The sequence below is a fragment of the Nyctereutes procyonoides genome, unplaced genomic scaffold (assembly GCF_905146905.1).
Source record: "Nyctereutes procyonoides isolate TBG_1078 unplaced genomic scaffold, NYPRO_anot_genome, whole genome shotgun sequence".
NCBI lineage: Eukaryota > Metazoa > Chordata > Mammalia > Carnivora > Canidae > Nyctereutes > Nyctereutes procyonoides.
Window position 1 is genome coordinate 17,759,098 of NW_026575044.1, and position 19,929 is coordinate 17,779,026.

The 19,929-nt window shown below is 49.9% G+C and overlaps 1 protein-coding gene across 1 annotated transcript in view; it reads right to left on the reverse strand.

Moving 5' to 3' along the window:
- The window catches only part of ARK2C (arkadia (RNF111) C-terminal like ring finger ubiquitin ligase 2C), a 99,373-nt gene extending 90,476 nt beyond the window's left edge, over positions 1 to 8,897 (reverse strand). Inside the window, exon 1 of the mRNA XM_055324328.1 lies at positions 8,837 to 8,897. Coding sequence (XP_055180303.1) covers positions 8,837 to 8,897 — 61 coding nt within the window. The remainder of the gene's footprint in view (positions 1 to 8,836) is intronic.
- Between the last annotated feature and the right edge of the window lie 11,032 nt (positions 8,898 to 19,929).

The window sequence follows — 19,929 nt, forward strand, 5'->3', positions numbered from 1 at the left end:
GGAAGGGGCCACTAGGCCAATCATCCTCCTCAGCAGATAGCAAGTGAGCACACAGCGCAGTGATCCCGGGCTGTAGGTCACAAGGTCAGCCACAACCAGCTGCTAGGGAGCAGGACAGGGAGCCCCCGCGGTTCCCACTGTCCCGAACCACCTATCTGAGGGCCAGCACTGAGCAATGTCATTCATTATTGCTACCGTTGCCGCGGGCTAGCTTCTTGCTTTGTTTCCTACACATCAAGTCCTGTAAGACAGACGTGATGGATCTATCATCCCCATTTGACTGACATCCCCACTGACGGGGCCAACTGAGACCCAGGGGAGGAAGACACTGACTTGCCCGGGATCACAGAAGTCTGTGGTAAAACAAAGACCAGCTCCCGGATCTCAAATGTTTATGCAGACATTCTTCCTTCTCCAAGCCCTCTTTTACCTGCCTTCCCCTCCAGCTATTTGGGTCTATTAATGGGAGGAGCTGATGGTGAGCAGAGAGGCTTTGGAGCTGTCAGACCCATACCGCCAACCCCTCCTCCCCTGTGGCCCATGGCAGCCCTGCAACCTGGTGCCGTGCAAGTGTGTCCTAGGCCCCAGCCTGAGTGCGGGGCCACCATTCAAGGGGAATATTATGCAGCCATTAAAAGTGATGCTCGTAACAACAACATATGAAAGCATGAAAAGGCTGTGACAGGTTACATTAAAAGATGGAGAATGTAGGATTGTTCATTACTGTGTTTACAGCTCAACAAAAAATATACATATGTGTAGGCACAGAAATGTGGGAGGAGTTTTACCGACATGATCTCAGAGGGGTGGACACCTAAGGGATGTTTTTCCCCTTTCAGTTTATTTTCTTTTCTTTTTTTTTTCTTTTGATCTATTTTCTAAACCTTCCAAAATATCATTCTATTACTTCCATGATCTAATATAGACTGAAGTTGTTGAACCACCACCACCCCCACCAAGCTCTTTCTCTTCACTTGAGAAGGGCCAGCCAACCTGTTTGCAAGCCTGTGGAGGCGGCGATGACCCTGCCACCTGCCTGCCCTGGAGTCTCTCTTCTCAAGAAGGGGGAATTTGATGAAAATCATTCAAACTGAGATATCAGGGCGCAGTGGGGTGCAGCTCCTTGGGGAGTCTGTGTCCCAGGAGAGGCTCCAGGGAGAATGGCCTCCTGGCTAAAGATGTGTGCGGACAACCAAATAAAGGGATTCCAAGACTGGAGAGAGGTTTGGGAGGAGTTGTCATGGAAACATGAAGAATTTGTATTGAAGTGAATTTCCTAACCCCACTGGGTGCTAAAAGTCTTAAATCCCAGGACCGTGCCATGGTCCCCTTCCTTCTGTCACTCTTGGCATCTCAAACTCACTGAGCTCATCTCTCCCTGAAATGGACTGTTGTTCCCAATCTTTCCTGTTTGTTCTCCCAGTCGTACTCCCTTCCAGGCACCCCGAGACCTCTCTGCCCTTCAGCCCCTCCACCCGGACTCAGCTCTGCTCACTTCCCCTACGGTTTGGGTTAGGGAAGGCCCCTTGTGGAGCCATCCTTCCCACCCCCCAGGCCTTTGGCTTAGGTTTCCATCAGCCCTGGAAGCCTGCCGTGGCCTCTTCCCTGGCCGCACCCCCTAGGCTCACCCCCACTGTCACCAGCTGCCAGAATGAGTTGTTGAAATACTGCTCTCCCCAGAGAGCTCTCAATGGCTAAGGGAGCAGGTTCAAACTCTACTGGAGCTTCCAAAGGCCTTCAGAACCTGGCTTCCAAGTATCTTCCAGCCTTTTCTCCCACATTCTCAGACCTCGTGCTGCCGAACTCCTAGAGCTGTGCTCTGGGGACAACCATCCAAGGACAGACCAGGGTCCTGGTGCCTCCTGCAGACAAGCACGGCAGCACACCTGCACACATGCCCCTACACACGAGCACACACGCACAAACACACCCTTCCTCATATGTACTTCCTGTTCTTGCCAAGTCAGCAGAGCCTCTAGGCCTTAGCCAAAGTCTCACTCCTTCCCCACCCCCACCCAGAGCCCTTCTTCCTCTTCCTCCCTCCTTAGGTGTACCACCTTTGAGGCACATCTTAATCCCGCCTCCTCAGTCAGGTGATCTCTGAGACTAAATGTGATCCCTCACCAATAGATTCCTACAGTTATAGGGGACGGAGGGGCAGTCACCTAGCAGGCCCCAAGCACCTGCTGCGTGCCAGGTGCTTTTGAATAGCCTAAACACACCCTGTCAGGTATCACAATGGTCATTGTTTAGATGACACTCAGAGCAGTTCACCCTTCCAGGCCAAGAGGCGGCTAGGACTTAACCCCTGGGCGGCCTCAGGCTCTTTCCACCTCACCCAGTCAGACGTTCCGCCATCTGTTGGGGTGCTTTGGCACAGAATGTCTTAGACAGCATCTGGTTTCCTAAGCATTCATCTCCTAGCCTCGGCGTAAGCCTCGGGAGGGCAGGCACCCAGGTACTACGTTGCTTTGGCATCCCCTTTAACGTGGCTCCAAGTAGGTATTCAGTAAACACTCATGAACTAAGTGAGTAAACAAGTGAGTTGAGCAGAAGAACAAATGATTGAACACGAGGACACAGGCATTGCAAGTGGTTATGTTGCAGAGCTATATATGTTTGCTTTTAGTGCTTAAGTCATCCAGAAAATCCTCAGAGTCTCTCTAAGGCAAGCTGTCCCCCCACACGTCTCCCCCAACCCTTCTGGCAATATATTGGCTCCTCTGTGCCTAAGCCATACTGGAAACTAATAAATACTGATTCATGTTCATACTATGTTAAGCCAGGAATTTTTAAATAGCTATTTAGATCCACAGGAAAACGAAGGCACCAATGTCTTGCACCTTTGCACAAGCAGTAGCTGATTAGGACTAAGAGATCAGTCACACCCTGGAATCAAGGGCCTGTGTCTCTTGGCCAGGAAGGGGGGCTCCATGCTGCTCTTGGGTCCCGCGTGGAGTTGTGGCTTTCCTAACACAGGAAACCAGTAAGTTTTCCTGTGGGACACCTTAGGCTATTTAAAGATGGGAGGGATGTGGGGGCAAAGGATGAGGCAGGAGGTGAGCAAACTGTAAGACGAAGAGAGGTGACCCAGTCTCTGTCACCTGCATCTTAGAGCATTGAGACTTCTGAGGATCTTTTCCCCTAAATCTTGAGTGATTAATACTGCTAGTTGGTTTATGGATTACTATTATTTAAGAAAACACATCAATTAAATGGTCCTTATCTGCTGCTAATTTCAAAAGAGTTCTTTCATTTGAAAAGAAGACCAGCGCACAAGAGCTGTGCTTCGTCTTCACTACAAAGTCTCTGGTGTAGGATCTAAGTAACAGATGGCTTTTCCAAAATCCTGGAGTCAAAAGTTATTAAAACGGGTATGTGTCAGATGGTTGACAGAGTAGATACAAAGTACAACGGCTTTGTGATGATTGGCTCATCCAGTCAGGGGAAAGGGCTTCTTCATCTGAATGTGTTTCTTCTGACAATGGGTGAAAATCAAGTAGGCATTTGATAAATTGCTGAAACATGACTTCCCATTAACCCCACCAGCTTTCTATATTATTACTAGGTTACCAGACAGTCCTTACAATGTATCGATCAACTAATTCTGACACACATAACACTAATCTAGAGAAATAGAATCTTAAAGCTGGTTAACATCAATCTAATAAAAGCCACTGCTCTCTAGGACAAAAATGAGGGTCATCACCTGATTTGGGGTAGTTTTTACCATTATTGAGGATAGGTTGAGGAATGGTTGATCTTGCTTTCTCAAACTGGGAACAAAATTAAAATTTTCATGTAAACCGAAATAAAAGGAGGAAGAGAAGCAAAAAAATTTTTTTAAATCCTTGAAGGTTTGCATATCTCTTCTTGCACCGACTACAGCATGAGCCTCCGCTGGGAACTTCCATGTGTGTCCATGTGTCACAGTAAATCAGCTCAGCTTTCCTACCCGGGCTGGGGAGAGCACAAGAACAAAGGGCCAGAGCAGAAAGGGCAGTCATGAGAGGAGAGGAGAGTCCTCCCAAGCCACAAAGAAGGCAAGGCAGCACTGTGGTCAGGCAGGGTGCAATTATGGGGGGACGGAAGGCCAGCAGAGGGGCAGCGGGACCCCGGGAGACAGCCCAGGGGAGGGAGGAGGAGGTATGGCCCCAGGAAGAGTGGCTCCAAAATGATGACCCTATGGAGCAACCGTGAATTTCTTTAATCAACTGATTTCCTTGGTGTCTAAAATGCCTCATTTAGCAAGACTTGTTCTGGGCTGAAACTGAATTGGTGTAAGTGACAAATGCTTGAATTTGGGGGGAATATATCTCTCCACTGGCTTCTCCAACGTAATTGGGAGGGAAGAAAAGATACATGTTAAGGGCTCTTCATCAGATTCAATTTGGGGGTAGGTCCTGACTTCCCTCCTGATCCACACTCCACCTCCTACACACACACACACACACACACACACACACACACACACACTTAGACAATGGCAGAGATCTGGCTTCTTTCTCAAGAGAGGCACCAGGACCACAGATGAGGCAGCTGTCAGGGAACTAGGCTATAATCAGCTTTAACTGGCTTACAGCCGACAGAGGACACAGACCCTCTTATTTCTACGGTAACAGGTCAGGCTGCTGACCCTGGGCTAAATGTGGGGGGTGGTGTTGGTTTCTAGTCCCAACATCTTCCTTATGCAGGATCTCAATGCAAAACTTACACTGCCAGTCTCAAGAACTTAGAGATGCACATAGAAGAGGGTACTTTAAAATTCTAGACCATGGCTTCAATTACATGTAACATGTTACCCCCGGCATGATTTATCAGGACAGTAAATCAATGAGACAGTAAAAGGAAAAGTTAAAACACAACTAAAAATGGGTTTTTCAGGCGAGTCTGAAATGCTACAGATTGCTAGTTAAGAACAGTATCCCTTTTCTCAACCTAAGTGTTAGAGCCCCACCTCTTCACCAGCATCACAAACTGAGTGCCATGTAACTTAGAAACTAAGGTGAAATGTGCAGGCTATGCAGGTGGCCAAATATGAGTTGTCTCTATGTGGTTGAGCTGTTTTGGTGTGGCAGGACAACTGACCCTTCCCACGGCCCCAGAGGTCTATTGTAAAAAGATATGGACTAGTTGAGATTAAAGTCTCCATATCTGTACCACGAAGAAGAAGAAGAAGAAGAAGAAGAAGAAGAAGAAGAAGAAGAAGAAGAAGAAGAAAAGAGAAGAAAAAGGAAGAAAAAGAAGAAAAGAGAAGAAAAAGAGAAAAAGAAGAAAAATAAGAAAAAAAAGAAAGAAAAGAAAAGAAACAAGAAAAAGAAAAGAAAGAGAAAGAAAGAAAAAGGAAAGTAAAAAAAGGCATTCACTCGAATCTTACAATGGGAGGTGGGAGTGGTGGGTGGGTGAGGGTGGGGATAGAAAAGCAAGGGAAAAATCTAAACAGCAGGATACGACAATAAATGGGAAAACAGCAAGAGAAAAAGCACACTAGGTTAATATAGGAAAACTAGTTCTTTATTGAGAGATTGTATATTAGTATTAGTGGATTCTGTGTGTAACAATGTCATCATGCACACGATACAAAAAAAAAAGGCTGGGCCCACCATGCTTCGGAAGGGCAACAGAACAAAAGCAGCGTACAATGAGCAGATGGCCCGGGCTACACGACCACAGTACGTTTCAGCAGGGTGACATCTCTAACCGAGCGCTGTACATTGTCAACTGGGGGATGTAAAAAAATACAGATCATGCTTTAGTTTTAGTACAAGAAAAGGTGAAAAAGATACACAACCAAAAGGATATTTGATACAGAAAAAATTACCCACAAAATAAGAACAGGAAGTAATTCAGCACAGCAGAACACGCTATCCCTGTTTAATGGAAAACCATTTTGCTAGGGATTCTTTTTTCCTTCTTCCTTTTTTTTTTTTTTTTTCTCGCTTTCTTTGCAGATTGCCAAATGGCAATCTGGGGCAGCCACTTGGGACTTGATTTTTGGAAGGGCCCTCGAAGTAGGGACCTTATTCTTACATTACTGCCGTTGTTTTGTTTCAGTTTTCGAGCAGGTCCGGCTGGTCAGGCGGCAGAAGGGAGCCGGCTGTTAAAGGGGCAGCTCTGAGGGCCAGGGCGGATGTCCAAAGATGCTCTTGACATCATACAATTAAACAATTAAGACACCATAGCTAGGGCTCCCCATGAAGCCAGGGACCTTGCTGCACCAAATTTTCAGAGGCTATGGAGTGGCATCAACTGTCATTTCATCAAAGATTTTCATACATGTATACTTATTATTTTTTGCCTCCGACTAAACGTACTCTCTCCACTCATGCCTGGGTGCTGCCAAGAAGCGAGCTGATGGCCACCCAGATAAGTGGGAAACGGGGTGCCCAGAGCCTCCAAGCCAAGGCAAAAGGAATCCACTTAACAGGGATTTACAGTGCAATGTACTCAGCTAAACAAGATGAAGATACAAAAATGGTTATTTCTCTACATCTATTCTGAAATGGCCTACATCCTATACTACTACAATGGAAACTAAAAAGAACAGACTTAAGCTGGCAAGCTATCTAATAGTTTTACAAGAAGATTGTGGTGTAGGACCTTGTTGGGTTAAGCATTAGTATCCTCTATCGAAAGGTCATGAATTCTTATCTCATCGTGCTAAATTTTACCCACAGCCCAACTCACCCTCAGCCCTTGAATTTCCTGTGGGCGTGTTTGCCATGAAAGTAAACTTTGACAGAGGGGCAAAATTTATCTTGGGGGGGGCAGGGGGGGATTGGAGGGAGGCATATTAAAAATAAAATTTAAAGGCAGCTGAGCAATTTGAATTTCAAAAACGTAAAATCGGCATCCTGCAAGGGTATTTAGAGATCCGTGGTATTAATGAGGATGATAATGATTTAATCAGGATAATTATACTTTCAGGCTCAACATCCTTCTTAATCATTTTTGAATTTCTGCCTAGTGTAATGCTCCACACCCGTTTTAAGAGGAAATGCCAAGTAAGAAGACATAATTTGTGTACTGGGGGAGGGGGTTGGCATTTCCAGGGAGAGCTCACCAGGGCACCCCCCCCTTCCCGCCCGGCCTACTCCTCACACACCCCCTCCACACCCCCTCCACCGCTAGGCCGGCCTGAGATAGGGATACTGCCGCTTAAATAGCAATGCTTTCCTCAGATGGAGACAGGAGATGGTTAAGAGGGGTGTCACAATACAGCTAAATGCGGAGGCAGAAGGGTCACAGCGCACACAGCAGCGAGTTGACCATTCACTGAGCTACACAATGAAGAAAAAAAAAAGATTTGATAAATGCAGAATGTCATCATTCTATCATCACACGAAAAAAACTGCGGTTCAAACAGGCCTAAGGGGGCCAACCTTGCCTTTTCGGTTCTGGGGAGAGGCTTAGGGCTGGGGACAGCTGGTCTGGCAGAAAGAGGGCCGGGCTTTCATTTTCTTGCCCAATCGGGCCCCTGGGGCGCTCTGAAGCGCTGGCCCCGCGACCCCACCCCCTGCTCTGACTCGGTGGAGCAGCCCTGGTCGCAAAGGGAAGACATCATTCTGTGCGTGAGGGAGGGGGAGTGGGGGAGGGCCTGAGCCAGCAGGGATTTAAGCAGACTTGGAGTGGGAGAGGGTAGCAGAAACATTTCCAAGAAGAGAAATGTGAGTCCAGAGGCAGAATACAAAAAGGAAAAAAAAAATGAATCTAAATGCATCTCGGATTCGCTTTGGGAGGTGGGAAATTTTGATTAAAAGGAAATGGAAGAAATGTGGAGGGGGGGGTGGGGGGGGAGAAGAGGGGGAAATCAAGCTATTGTTGGAGCAGAAGGTAAGGGAAAGGGGATGTGGGGAAGGGGACCGTGCAAACACACCCCATATATCACAGTTAAAAACAAAGCCGGCGCCGGCCTGCTGCTTTGTCAACGCCTGCCCAGGGCAAAGGCCCGGCGTGGGGGCAGCTTCCCACCTCATCCGCACACACAGCGCAACACCCGAGGGCCGGGCACCCCGCTCCGGCCGGGACCAGGGGTGCACAGCAGTGCATGTCTGACTCCGAGGCGCGCACACACCTCCACACACGCGCACACACACACACACACACACACACACACACACACATCCAAGCGTTTTGAATCCATAGATGCAACTGTCATACAAAGACAATGGGGGTGGGGGTGGGTAGCACAAGGCGATACAAAAAAACGGGGGGGGGGGGTTAAGGGGGAGAAAGGCACGGGACGGGACGGGACGGGGAAATGGTGCAAGTGCCCACCAGAGGGTGGGGGCTGGGGCATGGGCTAGGGCAGATCCCGGAGCCCAGCTCGGCAGCCGGCGGTAGCGGTGACCAAAAGATGAAGGGGGTGCAAACACAGATAACACAAAAACACACATATGCCTCAAAACAAACACAAACACAAAACAGCACCGAATCACAGAAAACCAAGTATGCTTGCACACACACGCGCACGCGCGCACGCACACAGCCATGTATCTCTCTCCTCCTTCCGATCACACGGGGCTAGGTATTAGGGGCAGGGGCTGGGATTCGGGGCCACCGCGTCCGCCGCAAGGAATAAAAAATGGGGCTGGGGAGGGAGGGACCCAAATTCGCCAAACCCTAACTTCACTACAAGAGCCCCCACGAGGGCGGCCACCCCCACACTGGGGGGTCCCCCGGGAGGGCCAGGGGAGAAGCCCCCGCTCGCCCCGCGTCCCCGCGGGTGTGCCCCGAGCCCCCCGCCGCCCGCGGCGCCCGCCCCCGCCCCCGCCCCCGCCCCGGTGCCCGCGGCGATCCACGCTCCGAAGCGGACCCCGAAAGGAAAAAGCGATACCTCTGTTTCGCACAGAGCCAAACACTGGAAGCACGAGATAGCCGACGTGGACCAGGACCATCCTGGCTCCTCGAGCGGCGGCGGCGGCGGCGGCGGCGGCGGCGGCGGCGGCGGCGGCGGCGGCTGCGCGCGGGCCCTTTGTGGCGCGGCTCCGGGGCGCGGGCGCGGGCGGCGGCGGGGCTGCGGGAGCCGCCGGGGCGGGAGGCGGAGCGCGGGGCGCGGGCGGCGGCGGGGCGGCGGCTGGCGGGGAGACAGATGGCCCATGGAAAGGCTCCCTTCCCGGCCCCTCTCGACATTCAAAGGCGCTGGGGCCGCAGCTGCCGCCACACAAAGGCGCGCGCAGCCAATGGGAGCGGAGCGCAGCGCGGCGCGGCCTCGCCGGAACCGCGGGGGACAGCGGGGACCGCGGGCGCGCGGGTGGCGACGGAGGCGGGGGGCCGGCTGCGCGGGCGCGGGCGCGGGGAGGGCGCGGGCAGGGCGCGGGCGCGGGGAGGGCGGCCAATCGCCGAGGCCCGCGGCCCGGCGCGGGGAGGACGAGGTCAGCCCCGCGGGGCGCGTGGAGCCGGGCGCGGGCCCCCGGCCGCCCGCAGGCCCGAGCGCGCGCGTGCAGCGCCCCGCACACACACGCGGGCGGCGTGCACGCGGGACGCGCACACAGCGGGCGGGGGACGTGCACCCCGGCATGTGGAGGTGCGTCCGTGCCTGCCGAGACACTGCCCGGAGGCCCTTGCACACCGCGCACAGGTCACTCGGGGACGTGCGCCCCGGGGCTGGCGCACGTGCGGAGCCCGACTGCGGGCGCAAGTGAAGGTGGAAAGCGAGCGGGCAGCCGCACTCGGGACACACAGACGTGCACACCCCGACAGCCTTGTTAAGGCAGGACACGTGCCAGGAGCACATTCCCAAAGACACACAGAGGGGACACACAATGCAGATATGTACCCTCCCAGGCTCCCTGCCCGTGGCAACGCTTTGTTGCTTTTGCAGAGCACAAAACTCACAATGATTATTCGCTGAATCGAAATCCACTCACACACTGAAGTATGTGCCCCGATTCTATACAGAGACACGCTCACCCAGAAAACCCAGAGCCGCTGGTCACCGTTGGCCCTGCTCTGACACAGGCACAAACAGCCATGTGCACAGACACGCCCACTCCCTCAGCCCTGAAGGCACACATGGCGACGGGGCTAGCGGGCTAGCGGGCTCCTCCGATTCACAGTGGGGGCACAGCCGGGGGTGGGGTCACACGTGGGCCGTGGCTGGCCTGCCAGGTACAAGCCAGTCGAGTGAAGAGCCATCTGCCGCCAAGCCCTGCTGTCGGGTGCGCGGCTAAGACTGTGTCCGTGCACACTCAGCCCGGGACCTGCTATGAAAATCCCCAGCACGACCCTCAGAGCAGGCCCATAGTCCACACCCAGGCCAGGATTCGCTTGTGGAGCCCACCGCGGGCAGAAAGATGGAAGACGCTTCGGACTTTGGGACTTGTCTTCAAAACCCACTGGCTTCTTTATTTGATGAGTCTGGTAAAAATTAGATGGTAAAATCACAGTAGGTACAGCTAAAAGGAATCTAATACAACCCAAACCTTCTCCACATTTTAAAGACAAGGGAAGGAGGATCATTCAATACGTGATGTGCTTGCATCGGGGCACAGGGGTGCCATGCATGGCCCCCTAACATCCTGATCCTTGTAGTGCAGAGGGGGCCCAGGAGGTAAATAAATGCCATACCAGAAAGCCGGCTAGGTGCAGAGGCGGAGCTTCGCCTATATAGGCTGCTGGGGAAGGGGACACCTAGAAGGAGCACCTAGCCCAGCTGGGGGGAGGGCAGTCGAGTTGATGGCAGAAAAGTGACTTCCAAACTGAGACAAAGAATGAAGAACATCAGGAGTGAGGTGAGGCAGAGCAGAAGACACTAAAGGGAAACCGTAGCCTGGCTTTGCCAAGACAGCAGCCGTTTTCCCAGGGGCAGGATCCCAGGGCACATGGTTCTCTCTCTCCACCCCCCAAGCACATGTAACCCTCAGACCTCCCCCCCAAACACCTGTGGCTGCCCCCCAGATGAAGTGGGGGGAGAAACCTCCCACCAGGCCCAAGCCCCACTCTTGAGGGTCGTTTCAATAAGTATCTGCCACCAGCTCTTTCCTGTTTTCATTACCCATCAAATAAACATAATGCTGCCACTAATAAACATCTTAAAAAGAGAAGACCTTACCAAACATCTAACTACTAGAATTTTTCCTGTTCTATTTCAGGTTTTGCCAATATGCCTAGAAACTAGATTTATCATCGTAATCTACATATTTTTTATTCTGCATTTTCATCTTAACATTTTATCACAGACAATTCCCCATCCTTCTACATAATTATTTTCATGATTTTCATTTTAAATGTTTTCATAGTATTCCAACTAGTGAAGGTTCCGTGAAATTACTTAATCATATTCTATTCCTGGGCATTCCTCTTGCTCCATTACTGAAGATCATGCAATAAATTTCATATCTATAGCTTGCTGCTTTTGTTGAACTGTAAGCTTAGAACACACTTCTAGGGTTGGCATTCTTTTTTTTTTAATATATTCATTTATTTGAGAGAAAGTGCACGTGCATGCAGGAGAACAGCTGGAGAGGCAGAGGGAGAGGAAAAGACTCCCTGAAGAGCCCAACCAGCTGGGCTCCATCCCAAAACCCTGAGATCAACACCTGAGCAGAAATAGTCAGCTGCTTAACCAACTGAGCCACCCAGGCACCCCTAGAGTTGGCCTTCTTAAATTGACAAATATGGAAAAACTTCATAGGGGTCTTGCCACATATTGCTGTTGAAAAGATTAAACTTACTGTCAGTACTACCAGCGATACATGATATGCCAACTTCTCTGTAACCTTGCTAGCTTTGAGTATGGCATTATTATTATTATTATTTATTATTATTATTATTATTATATCTTGCTTTATACCAGACCATCTCACAAAGGCTTATATGACTACCCAATCTGACCTTAACAGCAGGCTAGGCTATAAACTCTGAAACCAGATTGCCTGCACCTTCTGGCTCTGCTACCACTAGCTTGGACATGTTTCTTATCTTCTCCAGGCCTCAGTTTCAATATCTGTAAAATGGGCATGATGATCGCAACCTTCCTCATAGGATTATGACCAGGTGAAGTGCGTGCTTGTGGAGTACATACAATAGTGCCAGCAATTCAGTCCTTAGTTCTTGCCCTTCGTCCTTAGTTCATGCTCAACCGTATCTCCCTGCCCACTACATCTTGCCCTCCTGTTACTGTTTATGATTGCCCTAGTTAAAGCATTCAGTGTTGGGACACCTGGGTGGCTCAGGACATGATCCTGGAGTCCTGGGATCAAGTGCCACGTCGGGCTCCCTGCATGGAGCCTGCTTCTCCCTCTGCCTGTGTCTCTGCCTCTCTCTCTCTCTCTCTCTCTCTGTCTCTCTGTCTCTCATGAATAAATAAATAAGATCTTTTAAAAAAATAAAGCTTTCAGTGTAAATGATACCATAACATGGAACATCCATCAGACAAAAGCTAACATCAATTATTTCCCACTAAACCTGGAGAAATCATGAGCCCAACTACTAACTGCACCATTTTACTCACACATCAGAGAAACATAACAGACAGATGCCTGCATATACAAAGAGGCCCACTTTCACACACAGCCATGAGCTTCCTGCTAAGGAACTATTCTGGATTAGGAGGAGGGCTTTCATTATCCACGAAAGCTTGGGTGTTTACCATTCCTCAGCCTTAATGCAACCACCATCTAGGTAATGGAAATAGCAATAACACCCATCAGACTACCTCAAAGTTTTCTGGTAAGGATCAAATGAGGAGATAGCTGTGGAGTCTGTAAAGAGTACAGAAAATTCTAGAAGCATAAGTATAGGGGTACCCCCAAGAATGAAACTCAATAGTTGTTATGCCCATCTCCTTGTTTTATGGATAAGGAAACTGAGGCTCAGAACTGGGGCCATGAACACGGGTGCCACCATTCCTGGCTGAGTTAGAATGAGAATACCCATTTCCCGGCACATAACCTAGTATTGCTGCTACTTCCCACTGGTTCTCCGTCCTGCTGGGACAACTGCTTTCCACTCTTCTTCCCATTAGTTAAAGTCCACAGAAGTACAACAAAGCAGATTCCCAAGGATAGGAAGGTTTGTAGAAATATTTCATTCATTGGGGTTTTTTTATTTATGTGTGCTTCCCCCTCCCCTCCGCCAAAGTCAATACCTAGTGCATGTTTGCAGGCTTAACAAGAAGAAATGTCCAAAAAATGAAAGGTGAAGGTAAATCTGTAACTCCTGATCCAAACTGGAGAAACGTGACCCTATAAGGTAGAAATAGCACTATCACCTTGAACCCTGCCCCACACCGTGATTCCTCGTTCTCTTTTGCCTCCACCTTGGCCACCTACAGAAGGGGTTCCACAGAACTTCATGTTTCAGGGGCCCAGACGCATCTGTTCCAAGAACTGCTCCTCTGGAGCCCAACAGTAGATCTCGGTTATGACCGCCGTTGCCCTGTAATCAACAAGTGGAAGCAAATCCAGCACAATCAGCCATGTAGATATCAACAATTTTCCAAGACAGGTGACGGAATTCCTGCTCTTCTCCCCATTGGGTTGGCATCAGGTAGACGCAGCTTTGAAAATCCATGCAAGACAGCTGGACTTCAGCAGATGCCCCTCCGTGCCACACATGGCAGGAGTTCCAGACGCAGCCTCTCGCGGGAAGAGGCACAGCTAGGCCCTGACAAGCCCTGGGGAGTCAGGGTGTAACCACGAGAACATAAAGAGGGATCTAAGAAAAAACTGCCCATAATCAGGGATGACAGTGAGTCTGGCCGGAAGTCAAGGTGGCCTTGAGTTCTCAGGAAATCCTTCAGGACAGAGCAGGGTAGGGGAGGACCCTGATGGATGCATCCATTTGCAGCAGGCTGAGAAAATGAGAGAGGCAAGCAAACCATGAACCCCGGCCCAGCAGCAAACAGAGGAGAAGGAGAAGCTAGAGAGGAGGGTGAGAGAAGGAAGGGGAAGGAAGGGAGGAGGAGTGAGGAGAGAGCAGGAAGGAGGATGAGGGGAAGGAAGGGAGCAGTAGCAGCGTGGGGGGGAGTGAGGCTACCGGAGGGAGCTCTGGGCTCTGCACTGACCCGGGACACGGAGTGGATGGAGTAGGCAGGGCAGGACTGCTCACCCACGTGTTGCGTGAACACACACTGGCCGCTGACCAGAGCTGGTCTCCCAGGGGCCTGCCACAGGCCCTGACCAGAGATGGGCCAACAGGAAACAGAGCAGGACCCAAGGGCCACAATCCCCTTCTCCACTGTCATAGAGAAATTATCTGAGCCCCCAGGGTGCCCAGATTAAAGGGCTGAAGGTCCCAGACCCCCTGGCAGTGAGGTGGGGTCCTGGGATTACGTCCTGGGGTAAAGGGATGGAAGTAGGAATTATATAAGATGGCTTTCTTAGAAAATAGAGCTGTTTTGGAGGATGCTGGGAAATCATTTAAAACAGGCAAACCACCAAACAACTGGTAAATAGAATCAAGCACACATCTTGCCTTTCTTCTATGAACTCCATTTCAGGTTAATGAGATATTTGATGAAAGAAAGTTTCTTTTTATAAGAGTATTGGCTAATAAACAAAGAAACGATATAATGAGAATATCATCATAATGAGAAAATAGTTCTAGGCAATGGCCACCGACAGGTGTTAATGTTACCAAAAGAGAGACAGTGGGAGGTGACATGTCTCCTAATAGAAGAACAGCCAGCCCCCTCTGAAGTCGTCTTTCCAGAAAATGGAGCCTGAACCTGATCAAATTCCTAGATCTTAATTTTCAATTGATAGGAAGCACAGGAAACCGAGAAACATATTAAAACATATCACGGGGGCACCTGGGTGGCTCAGTTAGTTGAGCATCTGCCTTGAGCTCAGCGGGGAGTTTGCTTCTCCTTCTTCCTCCCTCCTCTCCCCATCATGCTTGTGCTGTCATTCTCTCTCTCTCTCTCTCTAATAAACAAATAAAATCTTTGAAAAAATACAAAATAAAAGTTACCATTGGATCCAATGAGCAGAATCTAAATCTTGGAAACACTGCAGGGCAAACCAAACATTTTCTTCAAAAAATGAATTAGAAGACAGAAAAAAGGAGACAGTGGGGCAGCCTATAGAGACAGAGGGGATCCATCAACCGAATGCAGCATTTAGACGTTGAGAACAAATAAACTATAAAAATAATTGGATAGATGCAGGCATTGGCTATTAGCATATTAAGGGATCAGGTTTTATCAGATAGAATAATGATATTGTGATTATGTTTATACAAAGCATCCTCATATTTATGGATGATATTAAATGTTGTTTGGGGGGCCTGGCTTAGTTAGTGGAGTATGCAACTCTTGATCTTAGGGTTGTGAGTTCAAGCCCCACGTTGGGTGTAGAGATTACTTAAAGAAAGAAAGAAGAAAGAAAGAAAGAAAGAAAGAAAGAAAGAAAGAAAGAAAGAAAGAGAAGAAATCTGGAAGATTCTTACCTCTTCTGAGGAGAGGAGTATAGGTGAAACTAGGTTGGCATTGAGATGATAACTGTTGAAACTGAATGACAGATGTATGGGGATTCATTACATTATTCTCTCTACCCTTGTTTATGTGATGGTTAATTGTGTGTATCAACATGACTGAGATGCCCAGAGAGCTGACAAAACATGATTTCTGGGTGTGTCTGGGACAGTGACTCTGGAAGAGATCAGCATTTGAATTGGAAGACCGAGTGGAGACACTCTCACCAGAGTGGGTGGGCATCATCCAATCCAGAGGGCCCCGATAGAACAAAGAGGTGGAGAAAGGGCATATCCACTCTCTGCTTGAACTGGGACGTCCGCCTTCTCCTGCCCTCAGACATCGGTGCTGCTAGTTCTTGGGCCTTCAGACTAGACTGGGACCTACACCATTGGCTCCCCTGGTTCCCTTCTGATTTGGACCAGAACTCCACCGCTGGCTTTCCTGGGTCTCCAGCTTACAGATGGCAGATTGTGAGACATCTGAGGCTCCATAACTGTGGGAGCCAAACCCTTATAATAAATCCCCTTTGATATATATATATATATATATATATATATATATATATATATGCTATTGGTTTCTCTGGAGAGCCTTGACCTACAGTTTATATTTGAAATTTTTCAAAAATAAAAGTAAAAAATAAAACCCAAACAAAACCAGCCAGCACACTTCCTTGTACTCTGCAGGCACACAAAAAGATGTTTCCTCTTGTTGGGCAAGTTAAGAAATGGTACTGGTTGCTCGTATCAGACAAAGGCCTAGGCCTGAAGCCCAGGCCCAAATCAGTTCCCAGCCACGGCCTCCGACCATCCCTGCTCTGCTGTGTCAAGTGCTCAGCAACATGGATTTCTCCAGCCCACCTCCAGTTCACCGTGACAGTTTACCTGCTTCACAGCCTTCATGTGGGAGAGAAATCAACCCCAGCCTTATTTAAAGCACTTGTGTTAACTATGTTCTGACTAATGGGCCGGAAGCACTGTTTCTTTGGGTCTCTGTGTTCACAGCTAAACCTAATCCTAATGGCAGGTAGAAGGAGTAGTACTTTAAAAGACACACACTGAGAATACTGCCGGGGTTCAGACTGAGTGTCTGCAGTCAGGTGGCTCCTGTAGCAATTGCTGCAAAAACATTACGTGATAAATAGTTGTAAAATCACAGTGCCACACAATAAGCATGTAAGCATTGATTTGGGCAGATCTGCGGGCTGGCCAGCTCCAGATCTGCTCAGAGGCCTGCTTCTCACGGCCAATATGTGGGTTGTGGGGTGGTCCTGCTCCACACGCCTCTCGTCCTCCCTCAGCAAGCCCAGACACATTCTTCTCTGGCAGGAGCCAGCACAACTGGACAAAACCTCACATGGAAGGCCAGTGGTGACCAGCCTGTGCAGAGCCCCAAAGAAGTCAAGGCACATGGTGAATTAGGAAAACAGTAAGTGGTTTTATTTGATGAGCATAGAAGGGGTGTGTGTGTGTGCATGCACCCAGTGAAGAAATTAAGAATATATATGGTAAGATGCAGGGAACCCTGGAGGTTTCTGAGCAGAGGAGTGAACCAATCAGGAAAAGAAATCTATTTAGGCACAGAACGAATGGGGACGGGGGCAGATTCAGGGAGATGAATAATGAGGGAAGGTTGAAAGTCAGTCTGAGGAACAGCAGCACATCCATCCAGAGAGCAGGAGTGTAAAGGAGGAACAGAGGACACCCCTGACGTTTTTAACCAGGCAAAGAACGCTCTACAAGCGCTCCTCCCCTTTGAGGATGTAAGATTCCAAAGGTGGTTCCCAACCTCCGCTGCTCCCAAATCCAAAGCGATTGTCTTTGTGGTTGTGACTCGTCTCTGAAAGGTTAGGCTTTATTCTCATTCTCTTTGTAATGATCTGATCCTCTTTACTACCTTTTCCATCTTTTCTCTGCTTGCATTCTTCTTAGACGTGAGGCAGTTATATACACTTATAAATCAATTCAAACTGAAGGATCACCATTGCAAACGTGCCCCAGATACAGGAGGACTGCAATGGTGCTGCGGAGTGCTAGCAGCCCCCATCGACTGTTCTCCCCCTTTTCTTTGATGGTTCAATGTCTGACTTTTCATCGGACACCGTGGCCCCCTGGGTGGTGACTACATTTCCCAGATTGCTTTGCGGCCAGGCTGTTAAATTCTGACCGATGGGCTGAAAGCAGAAGTTCATGTATTACCCGCGGGAAGTATCCTTTAACGCAAAGACATGTGCCTTGCTTCTCTTCTTCATCATTTGTACTACCTGAAAGATGGATGCCGGGGCTGGAGCTAGAGCAGCCATGTAGGACCACGAAATGGAAAGTACATAGTGAATCTCATGCCGCTGGTGGAGAGAGAAGCAAGTTGGAAGAGCCTGGACATAGGATGATTACATAAAGCCGCTCTGTACGCCTCCAGATGGCCTCTCCATGACTTTTTTTCCCCCCTAGGAATCCATGACTTCTTTAAAATAGAAAAGAATTCAATGTCTATCTCCTTGAGGCCACTGTTACTCTGTAGCCTTCTCTCACTTTCTCCCACTTGCAGGCAGGTATAAAATCACCATGTGACCACCGATTTCTGCCTGTGTGGGCAATAGACAGAGGAGGCACGCAAGGCTTTCTTCAGGCTTCTGGAAACGTGTAGGTTCTAAGTTCGTAAGAGAGGCACTACTTTCATGCACCAGGCCACAAAGAAGAGAAGAGCAGGGGGGAATGTGCCCAGATGTCATCAGCGAATGGTAAGGGCAGCCGGAATAAATTGGATGTGACAAGGTGAGTGACTTAGCCAGGGGACACTGACTTTATCTCATTCCTTCATTCCCTCATTCTTCCTTCTTGGGTGATGAGGTTGAGTGAGGGGTGGAAATCCAGGTTGGGGGCAGAGGCCAGTCCCTAGATTCACCGTCCTGAGGGCCTGGTACTCCCACTTCAGTGCACAAAAGAATCATCTGGAGAACTTGCTTAAAAGATCCCAGTCCCTGAGGGTCTGACCAGGAGGTCTCTGGGCAGGACCCAGGAGTCTGAGCTTTAGCAAGCCCTACCTCCTCCCAGGTGAGTCCCATGCAGATGGGTGAGGGGCCGTCTGGGAACACTCCAGCTGTGATGTCTAGATTGTCAGCCCCAGGGGCAGCGCCTGCTGTATCTGCTTGCTTCTGTCCCATGCCTGGCACCCAGCACACCGCCGCTTGGGTGGCTGTTTACTGTCTATCTGTTGGCAAAGGGGAGCCGCGGGGCCATCTCAAGCAAGAGGGGTGACTTTAAAGACATTTCCACTTCTGGCTCTGCTGTTCAGGGCCTGCTGAGGGAGAACAAAAGAATTTCTAACCCAACAGGAACTGAGGATTTGCTTTAAAAAAAAAAAAAAATCAGATTCTGAAGCCAATATTTTGATCCTCGACCTACTTTCTGACTTTGCACCCAGCGTCTGACTGGCTTGTGGTGAACTCCGTGTTAGTATTAGGTGAGCCCTACCTTTGGTGATGGGGCCTGGGAGGGCACTGAGAGAAGAGACGGGGTGTGGTGATGACACATTTTGAGGCCTGAAGGCTCACATTTGCAGTGCCTCCCATGGGCGTCCTCATGCCTACCTCCCAGGGTGCTCCTCATCTCTCGCTGCAAGGAGCACAGTGGGGAAAGGGGAGGCTCCAAGAAATTAGGTCACTTTGTCCAAGTCCAGGACACGAAATTTATACCCAGGCATGCCGCCCAGGGCCTGCCCTCCACTACAGGACACCGCACGCAGCTGGCAGCTTGTCCCTCTGTGTCCCCACCCACAGAGGCCAGGCTGGGCCCTCGCCGCCGCTGTGTTAGAGGATTTGGCCTCACTTTCCAGTGGAAGGGGAGGGACCCAGACTTCCCAGCCCAACCCCTCCACATTTATCCCAGTCCAAGCACAGTTCCCTACAACACCACCACCACCACCCCACTCCCTTGGGTTCAACAGCTTAAAAATGTGGCCTGGGAAAAAGGTGTAAAAGTTCAAGTAAATGTGTGCAAGAGCAGCTGACTGTTCAACCCTCCCTCTGCTGAGGCTTCCCATAGCTCAGGCAGTGTGTGCTCCACCCTCCTTAGCATATTTGCCGCCTCTGCTGATAGACCAGCAGAACCTTTTGCCTTCTCCTGGGTCCCCTGTCCCTGCTTCTCTGGGTAGTACAGGTGCCCTGGGTCACGCTCCAAAGATAAGAGTTTCACGGTCAGGCCTGGCATAGGGGTGGATGTGAGAGACTTTCAGCGGCTGGTCCTCAAGACGGGGGAGGGCTTAGGGCAGAGGCCAGCCCTTCCCACCTAGTGGGCCCAGAGGGATGTAGGAAGGGGTCAGAGGCCAGCCTGACCTGGGATGGCCCCCTGGCGAGGCCGCTGTGGTCCAGGCTTCACCCCACAATGTGTTCAGGTTACATCATTAGGGCTGAATTGATGCTGATTACAAGTAATAACTGCTCCAAAGCAAAGCCAGATGGGGAGCACTCACATTGAATGAAGAAGGAAATGAGCTGCTGTCCACAGGGA